Source organism: Culicoides brevitarsis, chromosome 3 (assembly GCF_036172545.1).
Source record: "Culicoides brevitarsis isolate CSIRO-B50_1 chromosome 3, AGI_CSIRO_Cbre_v1, whole genome shotgun sequence".
Taxonomy (NCBI): Eukaryota; Metazoa; Arthropoda; class Insecta; order Diptera; family Ceratopogonidae; genus Culicoides; species Culicoides brevitarsis.
The window spans coordinates 30,663,432-30,688,544 of record NC_087087.1 but is presented as its reverse complement, the minus strand read 5'-3'; the positions used below and the strand labels follow the sequence as shown (position 1 = coordinate 30,688,544).

The window sequence follows — 25,113 nt, the reverse complement described above, 5'->3', positions numbered from 1 at the left end:
AAACTCAAACTTAAACTTTAACTTAAAATTTTTAATTTTTAATTAATTAATTAATTAATTAAATTTAATTAATTAATTAATTAATTAATTAATTTAATTTAATTAATTAATTTTTAAAATTTTTAACAAAAATAAGACCCAAAAATAAGCCTTTTTAAATATTTTTCAGAAAAAAATAAAAATTTAATTAAAAATCAAAAAATCTGAAAATGACCTTAATGACCTTGAAAATAAAGAAGTTTTCTACAAGACATTTTTTTCCTCTTTCCGAATTTTTAACTCATAAAAATAATTTATGTAATAATTTTAATAAAAATAAACAAAAATGAAACTTTTTTTTACCAAAAATTACAAAATTGTCAAATAAATTTTTTGACATGTCGCAATATTTGACAATAAAAAAATGACTTAAACCTTTTACTGCGACATGTTCACCTAACAAACTTTTTATATTTGTTCATCGACCTCTCCAAACCAAACGCTTGCGTGAAATCATTAATAAATACTTTGAACAAATAGAAATCTAAAACACAGGCATAATGGCACACTAAAAAACCTCAATAAACCCATCATAACAAACAAACACCTAACGCGACATCGACACTGATACCATGCGATAGCGAAGGACACCACTTTGTTCGCTTTTGTTAATAAATATTTCACAAGCCATAAATCGATCACTGAATTATTAATAGTTGTTTTACAGCGGTTGTTAGACAAAACACACATTTAAGCTTATTACTCGCGTGGAATTAATGAAATGGAAAATAATACCATCCTCCTGTGATTGGGACTGTAGGCAAAATTAATTATTTAATCCCTCGATATTCAAATTGTGAATTTATTTCGCACGACTGGCTCGAATATTTTTTTTTTTTTTTGAGTGGAAAATGAAACTGTGACTTGTGTGTGAAATTCATTGCATACTTTAAAGCTAAATTTTTTGAACTTTGCAGAAGAAATTATAACCAAACGCAAAACAGAATTAACGACAACGAAGCAAATTGAGACGAGAGTCAAACGGAAAGTCAAGCTCGAGGATGGCAAAGTCATTGAAGACTCCGGACCCATCATTGAGACCAACACAACCGAAGATCATGATAAGCAGGAGAGTGAGACAACAGAGGTAAGTTCTCTTTTTTCTTCAAAATTCAAAAAAAAAAAAAAATTCTGACATTTTTTTTTCTTCAGCGTCGAAACCTGGGTCAACCCGTCGCTGCAGACCCAAAAAAAGCAATCGATTTCACGGATACGAACGACAAGCTGGCACTCACGGAAGACGATACCGCGTGCGAACGGAAACTAGTCCCGCGCCCAAAGGATGGCTTGATGCGCGAAATCACCGATAACGTCAAAGTGTCGCGGGAAGTTCGCAATGAACGTGTCGAAACCGAGGATGTTCATCATTTGGGCGATTTCTCTGATAAGGTATGTTATTATTATTTTGTTCTTTCTTCGCGAGTTATTTACGATCTGCCATTGAAAGAAAAATTAGCGTTCGCGTCAATAATTCACTCTCGAGTCTCTTCACTTCTCGGAGTATTTTTTTTTTTGCGTAAGTAAGAATAATTTGTCTGACAAGTTTAGCCGAGATCAGAATTGATATTTGCCTTCCTCGTGGTATGTTTACATGCGCTTAAAGTGGCTGAAAAACAAGCGTGCGCTTAGCATTATGAATTAATGGGTGCACCCAGAAGGTGTAATAAAGAGGAATTTGCACTATGATTGTCTTCATCTGTGTCTTACCTTTTGAAACAATAATGTACGGCTCTCTTACATTACCTCTCTCTCGTAGTTTTCTTCGACAGTATCCATGTGTATCTTGTGGGTTGAAAAGAGATGAATTTAGAGCTCTTTAGATTTCATTAAGAGTTCAATAGAAAGTTTAAATTAAAGATAAATTCTTATACGAGAAAATTTTAATTTTAGACTTCTGAAGTTCATTTTCAGACCCCTGATGTTCAATTTAAGACTTCTGAAGTTCAATTTCAGACCTTTGAAGTTTAATTTAAGACCCCTGATGTTCAATTTAAGACTTCTGAAGTTCATTTTCAATTTAAGACCCCTGATGTTCAATTTAAGACTTCGGAAGTTCATTTTCAGACCCCTGATGTTCAATTTAAGACTTCAGAAGTTCATTTTCAGACCCCTGATTTTCAATTTAAGACTTCTGAAGTTCATTTTCAGACCCCTGATGTTCAAATAAAGACTTCGGAAGTTCATTTTCAGACCCCTGATGTTCAATTTAAGACTTGTGAAGTTCATTTTCAGACCCCTGATGTTCAATTTAAGACTTGTGAAGTTCATTTTCAGACCCCTGATGTTCAATTTAAGACTTGTGAAGTTCATTTTAAGAACCCTGATGTTCAGTTTAAGACTTTTGAAGTTAATTTTCAGACCCCTGATGTTCGATTTAAAACTTATGAAGTCTAATTTCAGACCTTTGAAGTTTAATTTTCAGACCCCTGATGTTCAATTTAAGACTTCTGAAGTTCAATTTCAGGCCTCCGAAGTTTAATTTATGACCTCTGAAGTTCAAATTTAAGTTTGAGACCCCAAATTTAAGTTTGAGACCCCAAACTTTAACACTGAGACCTCAAAGAGCACTTTGAAGACCTTTTGCTTTGAGACCTTAAAATTAGTTAAAAAATTCTTCAGATCTTTTTAAAGTCGTTAAAATTACATTTCTGACTTTATGACTCTCAATTAAGACCCCAAATACTTAAAATTCACCTTTTCTTACACCTCCGAGCACATAACTGCCTAGTTCATTAAATTATTGCAATAAAATAAAGTCTCGCATCGAGTGAATGGTTTGCAGGAGGAATTTATTTTTTTTTTTTCAAAAGTAACCTTTTTCTCCATTATTTAACCTCTGACGTGAATGGCAACTCGATGCGTAATATGTTCAAAGGATTGGTCTCGCATTGTGTTGCCGCATTCGCAAAAGTAAACAAATTACGAGACAAATGTCTGAATAATTAAAAACAAATAACTGTTTTATGATGATGATAGTAATATGATAATAAAACGTGTAAACAAATGTTATTTGAATCATTAATAGTTTTTTTTTTGCAATTTTATGATCATAGACATTCTTTGATGGCCTCATCAATGGATTTGTTCTGAAGGTCATCGAAAGGTGTCTTTTTCTCGCGAGTTATTGATGATGATGGTGTGAAATATTTTAATGAGTTCGTTCTCAATTGATCGAAGTTTGTTGACTTATTTGCTTTGGGATTAGTTTTTTTTGTCGTAAAAATTGAACTTGAAGCTTAAACTAGTTTGGCAGCAGAAAAAACGAGCCGTAACACTGCCTTAGTTTTATAACTTTTATGATCTGTAGCAACTTTATTTCTCACGAAATCGAACATTTTTGTTTTTTTTCTATGATGCTGATGAGTAATCTCCAATAAAACGTTGAAAAAAGTTACAAATTGCTGAAACAATACGAAGAACAACAATTTTCAGTCCATCAGCGAGAACACATCTGGAGTTAATTTTTTATTGCCGTTCAATTCTACAATTTTTTTATTCGTTTTGTTTTGCTGTCTATATCTCCGCGCTCGACTCCACTCAGAATTTAATGCTAAATTATTATTGCTTTTTTCTGCTTTAGTCTTTGTTTATTATTACGACCTTTTTTGTTGCTGCTCCTCGCTGATGCATCAATGCTAGATACCGTCTCTCTCTCTCTCACTTTTTTAATGGGTGTGCAAGAATTAAGAACGCATTATTACGCGTTTTTTGCTGCTGATGCTGCTGCATAACGAAATGATGATCGAATGTGTAATTAAGTAAAAAATCAAACAATGGGAAATGATGAGCCTCAGATTTCGTAGAAGAAACTCGATAATTGCTGGTTACACTCGCGCGCGAAAGGTTTATCACTGCTGCGTTCAAGACAGAAAAAGTCGCGAGCCAATCAAAATTCATGGAATACTTTTCAGTTAGAAATCAGTTATTTGCATCGCGAACTGAATGAAAAGTTTTATTTATTGTTATTGCACACATGCCCGGCGATTAGGTGAATTTGTGCTTCGAAATTTTTTTTGAATTATTTAAAAATTAAGTTTTTGAAAAAAATTCTAATATTTAAACAAAATATTATTTAAAAAAATTAATTAATTTAAAATAAATTAAAAATATAAAAAAAAATTTCTTTGACATAGTTTTGTTTTGAAAACTAAATCAAGAGAAAAACTGTGTCAAAAACTGTGTCAAAGCAATTTTTGTCAAATCTTGCTCCAAATGGATAAAAATTTGTCAGAGGGCTCTAATTTATCATTTTTAATCATTTTATAACTCAAAACTGCCAAAAAATTGAAACTGAAAAAATTTTTTTTCTTTGACATAGTTTTGTTTTGAAAACTAAATCAAGAAAAAAACTGTGTCAAAAACTGTGTCAAAGCAATTTTTGTCAAATTTTGCTCCAAATGGATAAAAATTTGTCAGAGGGCTCTAATTTATCATTTTTAATCATTTTTTAACTCAAAACTGCCAAAAAATTGAAACTGAAAAAATTTTTTTTCTTTGACATAGTTTTGTTTTGAAAACTAAATCAAGAGAAAAACTAAATCAAAAACTATGTCAAAAACTGTGTCAAAGCCAATTTTGTCAAATCTTGCTCCAAATGGATAAAAATTTGTCAGTGGGCTCTAATTTATCATTTTTAATCATTTTTTAACTCAAAACTGCCAAAAAATTGAAACTGAAAAAATTTTTTTTCTTTGACATAGTTTTGTTTTGAAAACTAAATCAAGAAAAAAACTGTGTCAAAAACTGTGTCAAAGCCAATTTTGTCAAATTTTGCTCCAAATAGAGGGCTCTAATTTATTTTTAATCATTTTATAACTCAAAACTGCCAAAAAATTGAAACTGAAAAAATTTTTTTTCTTTGACATAGTTTTGTTTTGAAAACTAAATCAAGAACAATGCTTTTTAATTAAATACATAATTTAAAAAAAAAATTAAAGTATTTTGCTCTGTAATTTTTAAAAAATTATAAATTTAAAAAAATCTTAAATTAAAAAGAAAATCAAAAACTGCGAGACACAAATTTCTCACTGCCACGCGAAAAGAGGATACAAAACAAGAACAAAAACATTTTTATTCTCTCTGATAACCTCATCGTGTTAACAGCAACAATGTTAACGTTTGGTCTATGATGGCGTGTAGGCGCAATTGTTAGAACAGAAAATTTATTGGTCTTGATGTTGGAAGCTCTCGTTATCTCTCATGCTTTATTGTTTTTATGTTCTTGTCCGCGAACGTGTTAATAAATCATAACGCAGTGCTGCAATCAGATTTATGAATTGACAACGACATCCCGAAAACGAGTACAAAAAAAAACTGTAAATTCAGGTTTGGTTCGACAGCGCGAGAGAGAGAAAGATGCGAGTGTTATTAATTATTATTTAATATATTTAACAATATCTGAAGTCCGACAAGAGAATCTGGTCACGCATAATTACACCCACTTAATCATCATTTCTCATGACGGTCAGTTGTTTTTTTTTTATTTTATTTTTGTTTTTTTGTTTGTTTGTATCTCTGTCTCTCGTGCGTTCTGTCTTTCTTGTATCGTAACAAAATTACAAAGAAAAAATGTTACGAAAAAAAATAAGAAGGTTTTAAAAGTTTCATGAAATTATTTACTTGAGCGTATTTTGCTTTATCTATTTTTTATATTACGTTAAAATTCATAACTAAAATTAATTTTAAACTTCTTAAGAATGTTAAAAAAATTTGAAAGACATTCAAATATTTCTTTAATCCATTTAAAAAATTTTTTTTGGGAAAAGTCCTTTAGTTTCATATACTTAAGAACCGTTCTTAAGAATTGTTTCTTAGTTCACACCTTTATTGCTTTTTTTTATAGAGGTTGACGATCTATTAGAGTACTTTCCGCACCTAAGACAGTTAGAAGGCTTAGATCAACAAGAAAATTTAAGTTTCTTTTAGGTCTTTTATACATTTTGCAGTTTTGATACGAAGTTTTCCATCAACAGCAATTCTTTTTCATATTCATACTAATCGAGACTTCTTTAAAATTTAAAGAGAATACTAATGTTGACTACAGTAGTTTACCAAGCAGATATGGAATGGCTGAAAAAAAAAATTCTGCTTTCAGAAAGGTTCCGAGTCTGTTCTTTAAATTCTTTCAGTTCCTCTATGAGCATCATATATGTTTTTCATAAGCTGGTTGACCTTTTATATCTTCACTATAATTTTCAAAAATGACCTAAAAATATAAATATATGAAAAATATAAAAAAAAATAAGTTTTTACTTACCTTTATGAAATTTTTGATAAAGTTCAAAAAAAGTTTTTCATTAAATCCAAGTTTTAAGATAAAATTATGGTAACAGACAGACGTCTAAAAGAGCAAAATATTTTTTTTTATTTTTTTGAAATGCGTCAAGAATCAAGAAGCCAGCAAGTTACATTTATTTCCATTCACGGTTAAAATTATTTTGCATGAGCTCATCAATTTTTTGTGTGAAGAGTTACTAATTCGTTCGTTTTTACTGTCGATTGACTTTCTCGTTACTTTTCGTTACAAATAATTATATTTTTTTTATTTGCAAGACGAAAAAACGAACAGGCACAAACTAATAAGGGTTCATTGACGTTTGCAGCGCAGAAAATGCGAAATATTTTCGCGGATCATGAGAAGGTTTCTCGACCGACGACCGACGAGACGAGACATTGTGATCGATAAACAATGTAATGCCGAGATAAACGTATCGCTGAGATGTCTAAACTTTTTTTTTAATGTTTCAATATATGCCATGATGCCATGCTAGAGCGAGAGAGACGACGACGAGGAGGAGGAGGCTGTGGAGGAAGGGAGAGAGGGAGAAACACACATATTATAAATATATTTCGTGCCAAATTGCTATTAATTTATTCCTTTTTAACAATTCACATGCATTGATCTAGTTTATCCTCTGCAGGCGAAAAAGATAAAGAAATACAATAAATGCGCGATACTTGCGCGCCGAGTTAATCGACCTCGCCATTTCTGATACACACTCTTCCAAAGCGAGAGCGAGCAAGACGACGACGACTAATGAACAGATGAGACTAAGAAACATGTCAGTTTACTGATTTATTTATTTTATATGGCTCATTGATTTCTCCGATGCGATGTGTTCGTTTTTTTTTAATCTAAAAGAGAATAAATTCTCATCAAATTTCTTAGAAGATTAAATTTATCGTTGGTACAAACGAACCTTGACTAACTACCAAAAGAGTAAAAGAAAGAAAAGAAGAAAACTGCTAATTGTTAACTTTTTTTTACGTCATGTCACTTTATTACGCGCTTCCGGTCACGCTCTAATTAAAAGTGAATCAGCATTCGCACGTTCCGCCGAAAATTAAGTCTTTACACCTCTTCCGAGTGTTTAGGGCCTAATTGTGAGAAAAAATCGACTTTAAGGTCGTTGCAAGAAAAAAAACATTAAAAATAGATTTAAGCTAATTTGTGAAAACGATGCAGACGAAACATGTGTGGAGGAGCAGCAGAAGCAATCAACACACTAACCTGACTAATTGAAAAAATTACCGCGGGCGATAAATGCTAGTTATCATTACGAAAGTAAGTGACGCGACGAATGCAGTCGCCGATTTCATTAGTTGATGAAACGACTAGATGTTTTTTTAAATGTTTGTGGATTTCTAAAATCAGAAATTTACACATAATTTGAATGAAATTTTGAGCTTTATCATATTTTAAATTAATTGGAATTTGGAATTGGAACTTAAAATTTCATCAAATAAAACAAATTTAAAAGTTTTTACATTTTTATACTCCTCACTTTTATCCAATTTTTAATTTTTTTTTTAAATTTAAAAAAAAAATTTGAAATTTTTTTAAAAATTTTAAGTACCTATAATTATATTTTTTCACTTTTTTTCACTTTTTATTTCGAAATTATTTCACTTTTTAATACTCCTCAAATTTTTTCCATTTTTTATTTCTCTTTAAATTTAAAAAAAAACTTTCAATTTTTTAATTTCTTGTAATTTTCTAAAAAAAAATAAAATTTTTTTCAAATTTTCAATTTTTAAAAAATTTTAATTTTTTTTAAATTTAAAAAAAAATTTTTTAATTTTAATTTTTCAAGTATTTTTATATTTTTTTTTAAATTTAAAGAACATTTCACTTTTTGTTACTCCTCAAATGAAAAAATTTTAATATTTTTACTTTTTAGTACTTTTTAAGCGTAAGAAAAATTTCTAAGAAGAAGAAACTGAATTCATATAAATTTTTAATTTTCTTGTAATTTTTTAAAAATCCAAAAATTTTCTTAAAAAAGATCTAAACTTTTTCAAATTTTCACATTTTGTTACTCCTCATCAGATAAAATTACCTTAAAATATTGAAAAAGCGACAAATTTTCATAATTTTATATTAAATATCAATTTTCTGTCAATTCCCATTCCATTCAACCGCGACAACATTTTATCATAATTCTATTCATTTCGAAAAACAAGATTTAGCAACAACGACACACATTGCGTCCTCATTACATACCAAATGCGTTCATCGTTCGAACAAGTTTTAAAAAGTGAAATTTCACACAAAATTTCCAACTTGTTTCATGCAAATGTTTAAATTTTCACGCACAAAGTTTGGCAAAGTTTTTCGACAACTTCATCACTCATCAAAAAAGACGCAAAATAACAACAACAACACATGCCGCGCTACGTTAATTCCGAAACGAAAAGTATTTATGATGATAATTTTATTTACGTATTGTTATATAATTTCTTCTGCTTCGTCATATTCACTGACTTCAACTTCACCCAAATAAAATAACATTACACAGCGTATCTATAGATTAAATTAAAACAATACCCTACGCGAGCTCGTGTGTGAGATTTTTCGTGAAATTCAAGCAATTAACAAATTACCGTCGTCGTCAACAGCTGAAAAAAAGTAACAAAAAAAAGCGCATGATAACCGGCTTTAAAAATTCCCACTCTCTTTTCGTTCGTAACGTACAAGTTTGAGGTTTACATCTCTCATCGTATAACTTCCATACGAATCGCGTACAAAGCATAAAAGTTAACATCCATGGACTCAAATTCAGGTTTAAGTCGGTTCAGTTCACCTTACTTTTATGCGTTTCAGTTTTAAACGAACGGAACATCGGTAAACAACTTTTTTTGTGTTGTTAATAAAACGATTGCTCAATTTTTTATTTGATTGTTTATAAAAAAAACAAAAATAAATGCTCAAAAAATAAATTAATAATTAAAGTGAATAATTGTGCGTAAAAATTATAATTAATATCAATATTGAATGGATTAATAAAAAAATAATAATAAACGAGTAAATGATATTGAATAAAAAAAATTAATTAAAATTCACACAGAAATAAAAATAAAATAAATATTTAAATAAACAAACAAATTAAAATAATTATCAAAAAATTAAATAAAAATATTTTAAACAATTACATAAAAATTAGATGAGTTTATGATAAAAATAAATTAAAATATAATTTGCATAAAAAAAAGTTTTATCATTAAATTAAATATTATTACACAACAAACATTTAACAAAAAAAAAATAAATAAAAGGTAAAATTAAATTAAAATATTAATTATTATATTTTTATCAAGTTTAAAACTTTTACCTTTCCCGGACTCAAATATTTGTTAGTTTAATTGAAATTCTATGTGCAAAAAAAATTTTTTTTCGTGGTCAAGGTGTGTCTCATATATGTGATAAATTTATTTAATTAAATTTATTTATTTATATTTTTCATGAGAATTTTATTTATTTAATTTAAAGTTTTTGATATAAATGTATCTTTTTGTACATTAAATATGTAATTGAGATTGTGTAGGAGTGAAAAAGTGCAAAAGTTGGTAAATTCAACATAAATATTTCAAATTTGAATATTTTTTGCTCTCGGCTTTTTTTTATTATGGCTACTTTATAATAATAACAATCGTTCATATATGAACATTAAAAAACATATTTAAATGTTTTTCGGGTTATTATGTTATTTAATGTTAATAATAATGGTTATTATAATTTTTCGGCTAAATATAATATTTACAAGGTCATTCAAGTAATAAAAAGAAGGCGATTTTCGTGTTACTTTATTATTAGATGATCAACATACTTTAATAATTATATTAACAAAAGTACGATAAAATTTTTTTTAAAAAATATAACAACAAACAAGTACACTTGTACAAAACTTTTGGTTGGTAGCAACAAGTACACGAACAATAACAACAAAGGAATTTCTGGGCACGTCTTTCAGTACTTGTTTTGTTGGCTTTCTTTGTTGTTTCATTTTTTTATGCATTTTTTCGCGATCTTTTATTATTATTATTATTATTTGGCAATAAATCAATGCTAATAACAGCATAAAAATATTAGATGATGATAGAAAAAGAAAACGAAGGTCAACTCGTCAATCATCGCGAGAATGAGTAACAAAAAGTGAGATAATCGGTCGATCTTATCTCCTGCCATGTACATAAATGGCACGAAAAGAGGCGATAGGATTAAAAATCAATATTAGTTTAATGTTAACAAGATTGACAGAGCACAAGAACACACCTCATGGTTGTTTTATGTTTGAGCTTAAGAGTCATTAATTTTGAGACCCAAAAAACAAAAGAAAAAAAAATATACGAAATCGATTAAATTTGATTCTTCCTGTTTGTGCACCGGTTAAGCTAAAATTTTCGACTTTTGGATTGATTTATGTGCAAAATTAGCTTTCTTGACGGATACACGCAAGGAAATCATTCACCGTGAACTTTTTTTTAGCCAAGTTATTTTTTTGAGCTGATAAGAAAGTGTTTTGAGGTTGAAGCTTCAATACTTTTAGCACGTGAAAGAAGCATTAAATCTACCTTAGAATATACTTACCATATTTTTTGGTTAAGCTCCAGTCCAAAAACCTGAAATTAAAGAAAAAAATATTAGAAATTTATTTCTCAGTGTAAAAATTGAGTTTTAGTGAAATGCCATGTTTGTGTGTTTTATTGTTGTGGCAAATCGAATAACAAAACGGTAAATAAATAGACAGCACTTACCTAAACCTCTAAACATGGAAGTGCTTTTGGAAATATAAATACTTCCTGTGTGCCTTATGTGTAAAGTTTAAACTGTAAAGTAAACAAATGAAAATATTTTTTTTCTGTAATAATAGAAATGTATACGCACTCTTTATATGTAATTTTCATTGACTTTTAATTGGATAATTCGATTTTGCTTGTTTTCCTGGAATGTTAAACAATTGTTGCTGTCTTCATCTACAATATGCTTCAATAGCGGCGGTCAAGCAACATTGTTGCAACTACATAGAACTTTTTTTCTCAGGTGAACGAAAGATCACGAAGGTGATACATGGTAACGAGAAGCATGTAACTGCCAAGTGAAAGCAAGAATCTGAGAGACCGCCGGCGTCGTAATCTGTCTGTCTGTCAATTTAATTAAAAAACTAAAAAAAAAGTGACCCAGATACCTTGAGAGACTTTCCGACATTCCATTCGGTAGCGAAAAAAAAATTTTTTTGAACAAAAGAAATGCTCGAAAAATTTCATTAGTCACTATCAGAGTTTTTTGCTTCGTTTTTACATAATATGTGTGTGCGTTTTATAATAACCGTTCGCATTCACGAAAAATACAAAACGAAACGCGAGATTCGTATCTTCAGTTGTTTTTTATTAATCAAACACCTCAAATAACATGTTAAAAAAGTTAAAAAGATATGTCCTGAGGTGAAATGTTACCGAACTCCCAACAGACCTTGTTGTGTCTTGCTTGGATTGTAAAGAATTTGGATTTCGCAATTTCAGAAAAATTTCTGCAAGGCATGAATTTTATCGTAGAATAGAAATGATTTTGATCAAAACTATTTAAAATGTGAATTTAGTTTAAAAGTCTAACAGAAAATAATTTAATTAGAAAAAAAAATTTTTTTTTCATATTTTTGGCAAACTTGATTATCAAATTTCAAATATTGGAATCAGGGTTGCCAAAAATAAGAAAAAAAAATTTTTTTCAAATATTTGGCAACCCTGATTATCAAATTTCAAATATTCGAATCAGGGTTGCCAAAAATATGAAAAAAAAATTTTTTTTTTCATTAAAATATTTAATTTTTGTATAAATTTTGATACAAAATTCCTATTTTTGATATTTTGATACAAAAACTGTTCATTCAAGGAATATCTTACAAAAATTTTCTGAAATTAGTGAAAATTTAGATTTTTGGCAACCCTGTAATGTATTTCAAAATTATGATTTTTAGCTATCTTTTTGAAATTTAAAAGTAAAAATATTCATATTTTTCTTAAAATATAAAATTTTTATATCAAAAATGATAACTTAAAACAATAAATTTGAAATACAGGGTTGCCAAATATCTGAAAAATAATCTTTTGATATTTTCCAACTTTTCACTAAAGAATAAGTATTTTTGGGTATTTTTGATACAAAAAATTGTTTTTAGCCCAATTTCTTAATTAAAGAACTTAAAAAGTTCAAATTTAAATTTTTTCAAAATTTTATAAAATTTTTCGAAACCACAACTTTGCACATTTCGAACATGTGCGAACGGAATGATGTAGCACAAAATAATTTACAGAAAAAAACACTCAAAATTCCACACACATCGCGCTACTTTGTTAAAACTCCATCAAAAATCGATTTGCTTCATTCTTCATTACACATTTTATTTATTATTAAATTCAGAACATGCCAAAATATGTTCCTTCATACCACAAGAATTTTTATTAAATATTACGCGCGTATTGTTACCAATGTCAAAATATCTAGTTAACATGCACGGACATTTATCAAGTGGATAATAACATGTTACACGAGCAGAATAAAAAAAATCTCGAATCTCATTTAACGAACATTCTGCCGTTACTTTGAGTGATGAAGTCGAGGTAATTCCGAATGTACACAATACAATAAAAAAATGAAACAACAGGTGAAGTCGTCGCATCGAATCAGAAAAAGTCGCATAATCTGTGATTATGTAAATTTCTTTTTTTGTTTGTTTTTCTCGTCGCTGATAAAAATTCAAAAAATCATGACAACAATATGCAAATAATAACAAAGTATCGATGAAAAAAGTGGACAATGACCTGAATGACTTGAATTTATACAAAACTTTTTTTTTCGGCAATGTTGTTAAATAATAATGGAGAAAAAGTTAAAAAAGGAGGAACATGCGACGAAAAAACTTGAATCATTATAGATAAATACCGGTTCGTGCGTTTTTTTTTATTTCAATTTTATTTGTAAGAATTTTTGGGTACTTTTAGCTGCAAATATGTACATAAAACTGGAATGAAATGTGAAGAGAGCGAAGAGGGAGATAATGAAAATAATAAAGAATAATAAATGTTTCAGCACTTTTATACTCGTTTCAAATGGCAAAAATAAAATGAAAAGACATTATTTTAAGCATAATAATTTGAAAATTGATAATGATAATGTAATTGCATTCAATTACTTACTTTTCATAATGTTGTTATTTATATATAAATAAAATGTTTCTTTTCAAAACCTGTTCAATATAATCATGTTAAAAATATATATTTATTCGATGGGGAGAGCAGTAATATAGCGAGGAACAGTTGTTAGACGGGACTTAACGGACATTTTGTTTTTAAAATGACATTTTAAAAAAAATTTAATTTTTGAGCGAAATTTGGAAAAAAATTAATTAAGCTCAAAGTTTTTTCAAATTAAAAAATTTCTTAAATTTATTAAACGTAATTTTTTATTTAAAAAAAGTGACCCTAAGATCCTTTATATGATCTTGTATGAGCGCCATCTATTTGAAAACCTGTAAAAATCTCGTTGTAAATCTAAAAGATGAACCAGACTAAAATTAAAATGAAAGAAAAAAAAATAAAATTTTAACAGATTATTAGGAAATTTTTGACATTCAAAAGTAAAGTGAAGTTTTTTTTAAAGCGCCATCTTGTGGCAAAAATTTTAAAAAAATTAAAGTGCCATCTTGTGAGAATATAAACATAAAATTATATGAAAAATAAAACAATTGGAGATAAAAAATGAAAACAAAAATAATTCGAGTGATTCACAGTCTTTATAAGACTTTCAGTTGAGATGAATGATAAAAGTCAACGCCATCTAACGGACAATTTTCAAATTTATTTAAAAAAATCATCTAAAATTAAGGAAATTTATCTTTTAAAAAATTTAATGGATTGAAAAGCGAGAAACTTTTAGACTTTAACACTAGAATTCAAAAAAAATCCATCAATTTAATAAAAACTTAAAAAGAAAAACAGCGCCATCTAACGGACAATTTCAAAAATCATGCAAAACTAAGAAAATTTATCTTTAAAAAAATTATTGAATTGAAAAGCGTGAAACTTTAGACTTGCAGACTGAAATTCATAAATCACCCAACAAATTAATCAAAAATTAAAAAAGAAACAGCGCCATCTAACGGAGAATTTTAAAAATCATGCAAAAATAAGATTGACTTCAAAGCGTGAAAAGCGCAGACATAACCTTAAAAATTGAAAAGCTCCAACAATTTTAATTAAAAGATGAAAATTAACATAACAGCGCCATCTATCGGCAAAAACTAAAATATTCACTAAATTGAAAGAATTTCTTCACAAAAACCATTTAAATTCCTGTGTTTCGTTTCACGCGAATTCCAATCAGTCTTTCTGCCTAATAATAGACCAAAACAATTCCAATAGAATATGTTTTTGAGTATAAAATATGAAACATGTTACACACACAGACACTGCTACTCCGCAATTTCATTTCGCTTACCATAAAATGCAAAAGTTTAATATACATATTTTGAAAATCCCACAACACAAAAACTCTACAACGAGCATGAACGAAGTGTAATAACATTCGCAGAGCAAAACCATATTCATTCAATAAATATAAACAAGACAAGAATTATTGTTATTAGTGATAATGGATTTTACTCGATACCCGATATTATTGGCAGCGTTACTGAAAGTGTAGGCTAGACGACGCAAAAAAAAAAACGAGTACAATTAAAGCAAAAATTTCCTCTGCGTGCACAATAATTATGAAATTTTTGTAAATTTAATTTTTTGAATAGTAATAACATTTTTGGTGTCTCTACGGACCAGAAACGAGTTTAGCAAGCATTTTGTGTGCATGCGACTGACATACCGTAAAAACTGCAAAATTTTCTCATGCTTGTCAATTTTATTTGTTTTGTTGGGCCCGTTAAAAAATAGTAAACATTTATTGCTTAATTTTTTTTTTAACCGAAATCAGATTCACCGAAATTTTACGGAATTCCACAAAAGTTGTTGTCCGGTTCAATTTGCATGAAAAGAGGAGATTTTCTGTGAAATGCTACAAAACATATCATTATCGTGTTAGTGCTGCAGAAATATGCACTATTTGCATTTTGTTAATCAGTTGCATGCGAGGTTGGTGTGACAACGAACGCGAGGAAAGAGAGACTTGTTATTAATGTCCGAAAACGAGTTTGATATACGTTTGAAAAGTTTACGCAGAAAATGCTAATTGAAAGAAATTTCTGATAAATATTTTGTGATTATTTTTGCATTCATTGGCGATTTCGCCAATTATTTTGTGATGATGACCTATTATGATGAAAAGCTTGTTAAAGTGGATTAAAAAAAAATCATTTTTTTTAAATTGATTTTTAAAAAATAATTTTTTTTCTTATTAATTTTATTATTTTAATTTTTTATTTAATTCATTTTTTTATTAAAAATATTTTTTATTTTATTAAAAAAAATTATTTAAATTAAAAAATTAAATATTTCATAATTTTATTGAATAAATTAAAATTATTAATTTTATTTACAATTAATTAATTTTATTAAATTTAATTAATTTTTTTTTAATCAAAAATATTTTTAATTAAAAAAAAATTAATTAAAATAAAAAAAAAATATTTCATAATTTTTTTGAATAAATTAAAATTATTAGTTTCATTTAAAATTATTTATTTTATTTAAATTAAATTAAATTTATTAAATTTTTAATTATTTATTAAATTAAATAAATTAATTTAAAATTAATAATTTAAATTTATTCAATAAAATTAAAAAATAATTTTTAATTTTAATTTTTTACTTAATTTGATTAATTTTTTTAATAAATTAAAATATTTTTTAAAAAAATTTAAAAATTAAAAAATTTTAAAAAAATATTTTTTAATACTTTTATTGAAAAAATAAAATTATTAATTTGATGTAAAATTAATTAATTTAATTTAATTTAAAAAAATAAAATCATTAATTATTATTATTAATTTATAAAATTAAATTAATCAATTTTAAAACATATTAATAATTTTAATTTATTTAATTTATTAAAAAAAAAATTAATTTTTTTTTTAATTTAAATTATTTTTTTTAATAATTTATTTTTAAAAAAATCCTTTAAAAATAAATAAAAAGCCACAAATGTCAAGCCTCGTCTTCGCACCTCGTCATCACAAAAGCCACAACGTCTCATCAACGTGTCAAACGTAAAGCAAGTCAGTGAAAAGGAGAGTCCATTCATCTTTGACATGACATCAACATCAGAAATAACAACAGCAACTGACCACAAAGCTACAACAACAACAAGAAATATTAACTCAGGCGCCAAATGACAAATAATTTCAACATGTCAATCGTTTCTTACCTCGTTTTTTTTTATTTTTCATTCTTTTGTGCACTTTGATTGAACGCGAAAAATTTGCAATTTAATGCAAGAAATGATGCGAATAAAAAATACTTTTATTGCATGAAAAAAATTCCTGATAATTATTGTTGTGGAAAATTATTTTTTAATAGAGAGTGAAAGGAAACTCGATCTACGTTTTTTTTAAAATCTTTTCTTTTGAAAAAGAATTATTTTTTTATTAATATTTAACAAAGGAAAAAAAACGCGTGTCGATTTCAAGTTGATTTCGAGTAATGTTCGATCATCAACGTGAATGTGTGCAAAAAGCAATCAACTTATCGCTTCGGGAAATCAATTAATGCATCACAAAAGATCAAATAAGCAGATTTTCAGACGAAATAGATCGCATGCAGCACTCGGATGCTTCAAATGAAAAAAAATGTATGGAAAAGTAGAAGAAATAATACCACCTTGATTGCTTTTCAATGGAAAGAGATGCTGAAAAAAGTGTTCATATTTCATGGTTTAATGTTAATGTTGATTAGAGTCTCTCACTCAAGCAAAGATGATGACTCGTTTTAATTTTTTTTTTCTTAACTGAGAAAAAAATTAAATTTTTACTTTAGTGCTTTATAAACAATTTCATTTTGGACCAAAAAAGTTTTAACTTAAAGATTTTTAACACTTGACCTTCGCTTAACCTTCAACTTAAGAATCTAAAAAAATTGACTTAAGCTTAAAAAATTGAAAATTTTTTAACCAAATTTTAAGGCAAATTATAATTTTTTTAGAATTTTGAAAAAAAAAATCATATTCAGCTTTTAAATTTGAATTAAGTCAAATTGAAGTGATTTTTACTTAAGCTTAAGTCAATCAAAACAATTAGAATTTTGACTTAAGTTTTTAAGTAAAAATCACTTAAATTTAGCTTAAGTCAAATTTAATTGGCTAAATTCAGAAAATTTTTCGTAGAAATATTTTTTTAACAAATTTTGACCAGAAAATGTAAAAAATCTTAAGTTCTTAAACTTAAGCTTAAGTCAATTTTTTTAAAAATTTTTCTTTTAAGCTTAAAGCCTTTATATTTTTTTTAAATTTAAGTTTAAAAAATTTTTCAGCTTTAATATTTTTAATCAAATTTTGAAAAAATGTTCTAATTTAGAGCAAATTTCCTTTTTTTTAAATTTGACTTAAGTCAAAAAAAATTACTTTAAGTTAAGCTTAAGTCAATTAAATTTTAACTTAAGTTAACTTAAAAATTTTTTTTATCTCTGAAATTTATAATTTCGATTCTAAATACAATTTAAAAGCTTTAAATGCGAAATTAAATATAAAATTAAATCTCAGACAGACATCAAAACTCCCATAAAACCAATTTTCTTATCGAAAACGCTAAAAACTTAATGCATTTATATCGAAAACGAATGGATGTCCTTGAAAATAATGCAATTTCTTCACATTATTGATCAAATTCATTTCAAGTCGCTCAACAATGTATCATTTTCGTCCGTAATTACCACGACACGATGCGCAACGATCAATGGAACAAACGACTATAAAAGCAAAAAAAAAAAAGTTTTCTCACTTACCTTGATGTGCATTGACTCAATCCGCTGAACACAATTTTGATGTAACGATTACCTATTATTGCTTGATTATTATAAAATAAAAAAAAAGAAATAAAAACGACAAAAATCCACATAGAGCGAAATAAAATAAAATAAAAAAAAATAACAAATCTTTTATAATGCACACTAAATTGCATTACATTCCATATTTTATTCTTCATTGCACATCTTCATATTTTTATTAATATTGTTATTATTATCATCATCATGATGATTATTATTATGGCTCGGCGGTATTTGTTCTGCATTCAAAAAGGATCTTTTTCTCAATTTCATTCATGAATGCTGGCCAGCTAGCAGCGCATTGTATTCGAGCCCAATCTTGATGCGATGAACAGGCACCAGATGAATCGAAGAAATAAATGTAATAATAGCGCATCATAATCATCGTCGTCATCATCAAACCAAGTTGTTGTTGTCGTTGTCGTCTTCGTGCCTGCGAGAGAAAAGCAGATGGATGAGACATGCAAGGGGGATGCAAAAATAAATTCATTATTACAATGAATGGAAATGCAGGTTTTAACGATGAAACAATGAGAATTCAATGCGATTATAATATAATATAATGGTAATGAGTGTCTCGTAGTTGGCGCAGATTTTGTTAAAGGATAAAAAAATTATAAAAAAAATAAAGAAAATAATTTTTTATGAACTTCACTGGATAAGCTTTTATAAATTATTTTAATAATAAAAAAAAAAAATTTAAGCAATTAAAATTATTTTTTAAATTTGATTTAACGAAAAAAATGTAAATATCTCGTATGACTTCTATAGAGATCCGTACAGAACATACCTATACAGTACAGAATTATTTTCTCTGTACTGTATAGGTATGCTCTGTATAGGACTCTATAGAAGTCATACAAGATATTGACAAATTTTGAACAAATAAATTGACAGTAATGGTAAAATCTTGATTTTTAAGCAATTTAAGAAGTTCTAAATTGCTCAAAAATCAAGATTTTACCTCAATTGTCAATTAAATTTCGAATTTCTTAAAAAATTTACGAATTTTCGTATATATATGCTATAGAGCTTCGTACAGAGCATACCCATACAGTAGAGAGAATAATTATGTACTGTATAGTTATGTTCTGTACAGAGCTCTATAGAAGTCATACGAGAATTTATTCTGTCTATTCAAATTCTACGCTATTGGCGAAATTTGTCAAAAATTTGACAAACGCTCGTATGTTTCCTATAGAGCTCCGTACTGATACTTCTGAACATAAACTGAGTTTCAGTATGTTCTGTACGGAGCTCTATAGCAAACATACGAGCGTTTGTCAAATTTTTGACAAATTTCACCAATAGAGTAGATTTTAAATTGACAGTTACAATTAAGATATTAAAATTTTGGTTAAAATTTTAATTTTTGAGCAATTTTGAACTTTTTAATTGCTCAAAACTTAAAATTTTAACCAAAAATAACAAAATTACGATTTTCGATAACCTTTGTTTCTTCTCAAGGACCTTTTGTCTGCGCATTTGGTTACGCAACTCCATTCACGGTTTTCATTCAAAACAAAAATTACCCGCCATGCCATCGTCGACGCGCCACACAAACATTTCTTGCATATCATGATGATGCATTGCATGCCATCCAATCCATTCCGCAGAAAAGCAAGAAAAAAAACAACGAAGATGAAAAGAATTGCATCTCATATTAACCCTTTTGCCCTTTTTTAATGATATTAATAAAGCTACTTATTATTTAGTAGTAGGCTCATGATTTCTGCTGTGCGTTGAAATTCTTTCATGTTTCTGCAGTCGTGATAGTTTCGAACAAAAAAAAAAACAATCGAAGGGGGTCTCAAAAAAAAATCGTTAGAGAATCCCTCGTTGGCTCAAGCAGAAACCAAAATAATATTCTCATACATTTATGACAATCGAGCCCATTAAAAATTCTGGTCATGGATGTAGCAAAAAGCAAAACGGCAGCAACAGCAAAATACGGAATAACAAAATATTTTCCAGTCTTCAATCTTGAACGTTGCAGAAATGTCAGATCGCGCTACTTGATGTCCATTTTTGGCACGTATCGTCTCTCGGATTGCTTAGATTTGCTGTCGTTGTTTATTATTACTTACTTGCTAAATAAAGAAGAAAAGGAGGATGAGCAAATATGAGCGCATAAATTTAATGATTTGTGGAAATGCTAGAGAGAACAAGAGATGAAAAAAAATATGATAAATTTATTTCTGTTTTATCTTTCATGACATCGCAGTGGCGTGGTAGACATGAAAAAATGATATAACGAACAAGACAAGTAACACTTTTTTTTACTACTACTGACGTTCGTGTCGCACATCTTGTCTTGTCTCTCAAAATTCTATGTGTGAATCAATTTATTTAACACTCAGACGACAAACTTTTTGCCAAGCAAGGCGCTCAGAGGTAAAATTATCATTATTATGAATTGGGCTTAAAATTAAATTATAATTTTGGTCTAACCATGCGAGGGTGCCTTGTGATTTAAAAATGAATTAGTTTCACAGATTTATAAATATTTTTTTAACTTAAATCCTCAAAAGAAATTTTAAACCTCAAGAGATAATTTTAAGACCTCAAGAGAAAATTTTGGGACCTCAAGAGAAAATTTTAAGACCTCAAGAGAAAATATACGAACCTCAAGAAATAATTTTAAGACCTCAAGAGAAAATTTTAAAACCTCAAGAGAAAATTTTAAAACCTTAAGAAATAATTTTAAGACCTCAAGAGAAAATTTTTAAACCTCAAGAGATAATTTTAAGACCTCAAGAGAAAATTTTTAAGACCTCAAGAGAAAATTTTTAAACCTCAAGAGAAAATATACGAACCTCAAGAAATAATTTTAAGACCTCAAGAGAAAATTTTTAAACCTCAAGAGAAAATATACGAACCTCAAGAAATAATTTTAAGACCTCAAGAGAAAATATACGAACCTCAAGAAATAATTTTAAGACCTCAAGAGAAAATTTTAAGACCTCAAGAGAAAATTTTAAAACCTCAAGAGAAAATCTTAAGACCTCAAGAGGAAATTTTTGAACCTCAAGAGAAAATTTTAAGACCTCAAGAGAAAATTTTTAAACCTCAAGAGAAAATTTTAAGACCTCAAGAGATAATTTTAAGACCTCAAGAGAAAATTTTTAAACCTCAAGAGAAAATTTTAAGACCTCAAGAGAAAATTTTTAAACCTCAAGAGAAAATTTTAAGACCTCAAGAGAAAATTTTGAAGACCTCAAGAGAAAATTTTAAGACCTCAAGAGAAAATTTTGAGACCTCAAGAGAAAATTTTAAAACCTCAAGAGAAAATTTTAAAACCTTAAGAAATAATTTTAAGACCTCAAAAAAAAATTTTTAGACCTCAAAGAAAAATTCAAAACCACAAAATTTTAAGTCTTTAAAAATTTATTTAATTTATTTTCAATCCGCCGAGTAAAGCAACGCAAGTCAGGCAACCAGCAAAAAGTTGCACAAGACACAAGAAAAATAGATGAAACAACGATAAAAAGTTGTTGTATGCATTAAATTTTGTCTACATAAATAATTTACTTGCGTTATTGTTGTCAAAACAACTGGAAACCAAACAAGCTTCTCACGTTGTTCGCACAGCAAAAATTATTTGTTGTGCACTGGAAGCCATAAAACATAATGCAAAGTACCCACTATTTGCCAAAATTAAATTAATGGTTCATTATCCGAAACAATTTAGCAAAATTTAGTGTTTGCGTTAAGTAAAAACCGAAGGAAAAACGCACAAAAACACGCTCACTATCAATTCAATCCGTTAATTTGCCGATTTATATCGCAGTCTGAGCTTGCTATTAGACTGAAAAGGGTGGCAATGCTGTGCACAAGAAAATTAATTTCATGAATGCAAGATAATGGTCGCTTTGGTCCATTTATCGCTTTGAATAAGACATTATAAAGATATTTAAGCGCGTAATAGCAAGGAGCACAAAAACAAGTTCCTTTTATTGCTGCCTGGCTTGCTTTATTTATTTTTGTTTTTTTGGTTAATTACTTTGGTCACTCCAAAGATTTTTACTGGGTGGCACAGATCTGAAAAGAAAATTAACAAAAAATGTAAAATTAGTGATTTGAGCGTATTTTTAATAAAATTTTAATTTTTTAATTTAATTAATACAGAAAAAAATTAATTAATAATTTTTAAAAAATAAAAATTATTTAAAAAATTAAAAAAAAAAATAAAAATTATTTAAAAAATTAAAAAAAAAAATAAAAATTATTTAAAAAATTAAAAAAAAAAATAAAAATTATTTAAAAAATAAAAAAAATAATTAATTATTCAATTTATTTTAATTAAAATGGAATTTTAAAAAAAAATTAAAATTTTATTTAAATTTAATTTATTTTATATTTAAATAATTAAAAAAAAATAAAATAACCTTTTAATTTATTTAAATTAAATTTTTTATCTTTTAAAAAATTAAAGACAGACTCAAATTTTTTTTCTCAAAAATTTTTTTTCCTTAAAATGCATTAAATAAAAAAACTAATTACTGAAAAACTAAAAAGAGGTCGGGAATATTCGTTAGCATAATTAAAAGATTCTTCTGTAACGCCTCCTTGCCGTCCCACAAGCGCTACTAGTCGTTCTCGTCTTCATCATCGCCCTCCTTGACTAACGTTGAGTCATTAACGCGAAAGAATAAATTTGTCCTGCGTTCTCACTCTTCGAACTTTTAAGCTTGATTAACTTATTTCGCTACAAAATGCACAATGCGAGCCAATTACGGGAAATAACTCAAGAAAACGACTCAAAATAAAAAGCCCAATAATTAGAATGGAATTTGCCAGAGACTTTTCATTGTTGTTTGAAATTTTTCAAAAGAACTTTTGCCGCGCAAAGAATATCCCGAAAAAAAAAATCATTAAATTGCCAAATTAATGTGCGCAGACTGGAATGAAAAGGGAATGAAGTATTATTATTTATTTAGTATAGATTTGTGTTATGCAAAAAAATAAAGAGAGAGATTTACAAAAAAGTAGGCATGTGTGGAGAATTGGAAGAAGATGGACGATGGCATGTTTAAAAGACATTAAGAAAGAGATTTAGAAATATAGGTTTTTTTTTCATGAGAATTGGCATCGTGCAGCCAATGCGAGGTAATTAGTTGAAATGTTCGCAGAAATTTTAACAAAGGTCTGGAGCAAATTTATTTCGAAAATCATCTAAAAATATTTCGTGTGGCTTTAAGTCATTTGAAGTTTGGCAACTTTTTATTTTCAATATTTTAAATTATTTTTTTTTAATTTCAAATTTATTTGTTGGAATTAAAAGATTTAATTTTTATTTAATTCTTGATTTTTAATAGGTACTCAACTTTATTTACAATTTTTATTTAAAATTTTTCAATTCATTTAAATTAATTTAATTAATTTTTATTTATTTTAATAAATTTTAATTTAAAAAAAAAATAAATTTAAAAAAAATATTTTATTAATTATTTAAAAAACAAAATTTAAATTATTTTTATTATTAAAATAAAAAAAAAAATTTTTTTCGTAATTTTTTTAAGCTTCGAAGAATTTAATTATTAAAAAAAAATAAACAATTTTTTTAATTTAAAAAATAAAAAAAAATTTTTTTTTATTAAATTTTTTAAAATTAAAATTAAAAAAAAATAATTTTATTCTATGTCAAAAATTTTAAATCAAGTATTAAATTATTTTAAAAAAAATCAAATTACTTTTATTAAAATTATTTTAAATTTAATGAAAAAATTTTTTTATTTAAAAAATAATTAAATGACTTTTATTTAAATCATAATTTATTAATTTAATTATTTTTTTTATTATTTAAATTTAAATCATAATTAAATAAATAATTAAATAAAATTAAATAATAATTAATTCAATTAAATCAAAAATTAAAAAGAAAAAATAAAAAATTATTTTTTTTTAATTTAATTTTTTTTTTTAATTATTTAAAAATGTAAGTCTAAACTTTTTAAATATTCAAATATATTTTTTAAAATAAATATTGAATAAAAAAAATATTTATTTAGAAATCTCGCTTTATAAAGTCATAAAAAAATTAAGGGAAATTTCAAATAACATTTCCTATAATAAAAAAAAATTATTCCTCTCCATGTCAATCAATGCACCGCATAAATTAACAACCGATGCATTTTTTGTTTATTTATCAAATGCATTCGATCTCACGTGGCGATACTTGATAAAATGAACTACGCGTTCACAATAAAAAAAAACTTTTGTTAAAGACTTTCACTTCGACATAAAATGAGACTTATTTCATGAGACAATGTAATCTCGCGGCGCGCGGCAAAAGAGAAAATATCACATACGGATATCGCTGCGCGCCGTTAAATAAGGCATTAACACACCATCAAGGTCGTATTGATTTTATTACTTTTTCGAACGAGAAACGGTAGAAAGGTTTATCGTTTGTTACACAAGAAGTGTCGACCTTCCTTGACTTATCTCCCGGCAATCTCTCAAATTTTTCGAGTGTACTCGACCTCCTTGAACTTGAGTCTCAACGAGGAAACGACGAAAGTTTTTTTTGTGGGTGCGCCAAATCGCTTAATCGATTCAGTAGCCGCTTTTTTCTCGAATTTCGTCATAAATATTTATGAATTTTAATGCTTGCAACGCCAAATAAGGTTCACGTCGTCGGTCATTGTGCTGGATGATGATGCATTGACGTGACGAGATGTTTTCGTAAAGTAGAGAAGAAAAAAAACGACGTAAGATTGATGAGAAATACACGTATCTACTTTCGTTTTCACTTGAATTCATCATCGACAACATGATCGTCTTAAGTAACAACATTCACTCCACTTGTAC

At 27.3% G+C, this 25,113-nt stretch overlaps 1 protein-coding gene across 1 annotated transcript in view; it reads left to right on the top strand.

The window, feature by feature from the left end:
• LOC134835499 (uncharacterized) overlaps window positions 1-25,113 on the top strand; it is a 63,469-nt gene that overhangs the window by 18,118 nt on the left and 20,238 nt on the right. The window contains exons 4-5 of the mRNA XM_063850377.1: window positions 957-1,126; window positions 1,192-1,428. Coding sequence (XP_063706447.1) covers window positions 957-1,126; window positions 1,192-1,428 — 407 coding nt within the window. The remainder of the gene's footprint in view (window positions 1-956; window positions 1,127-1,191; window positions 1,429-25,113) is intronic.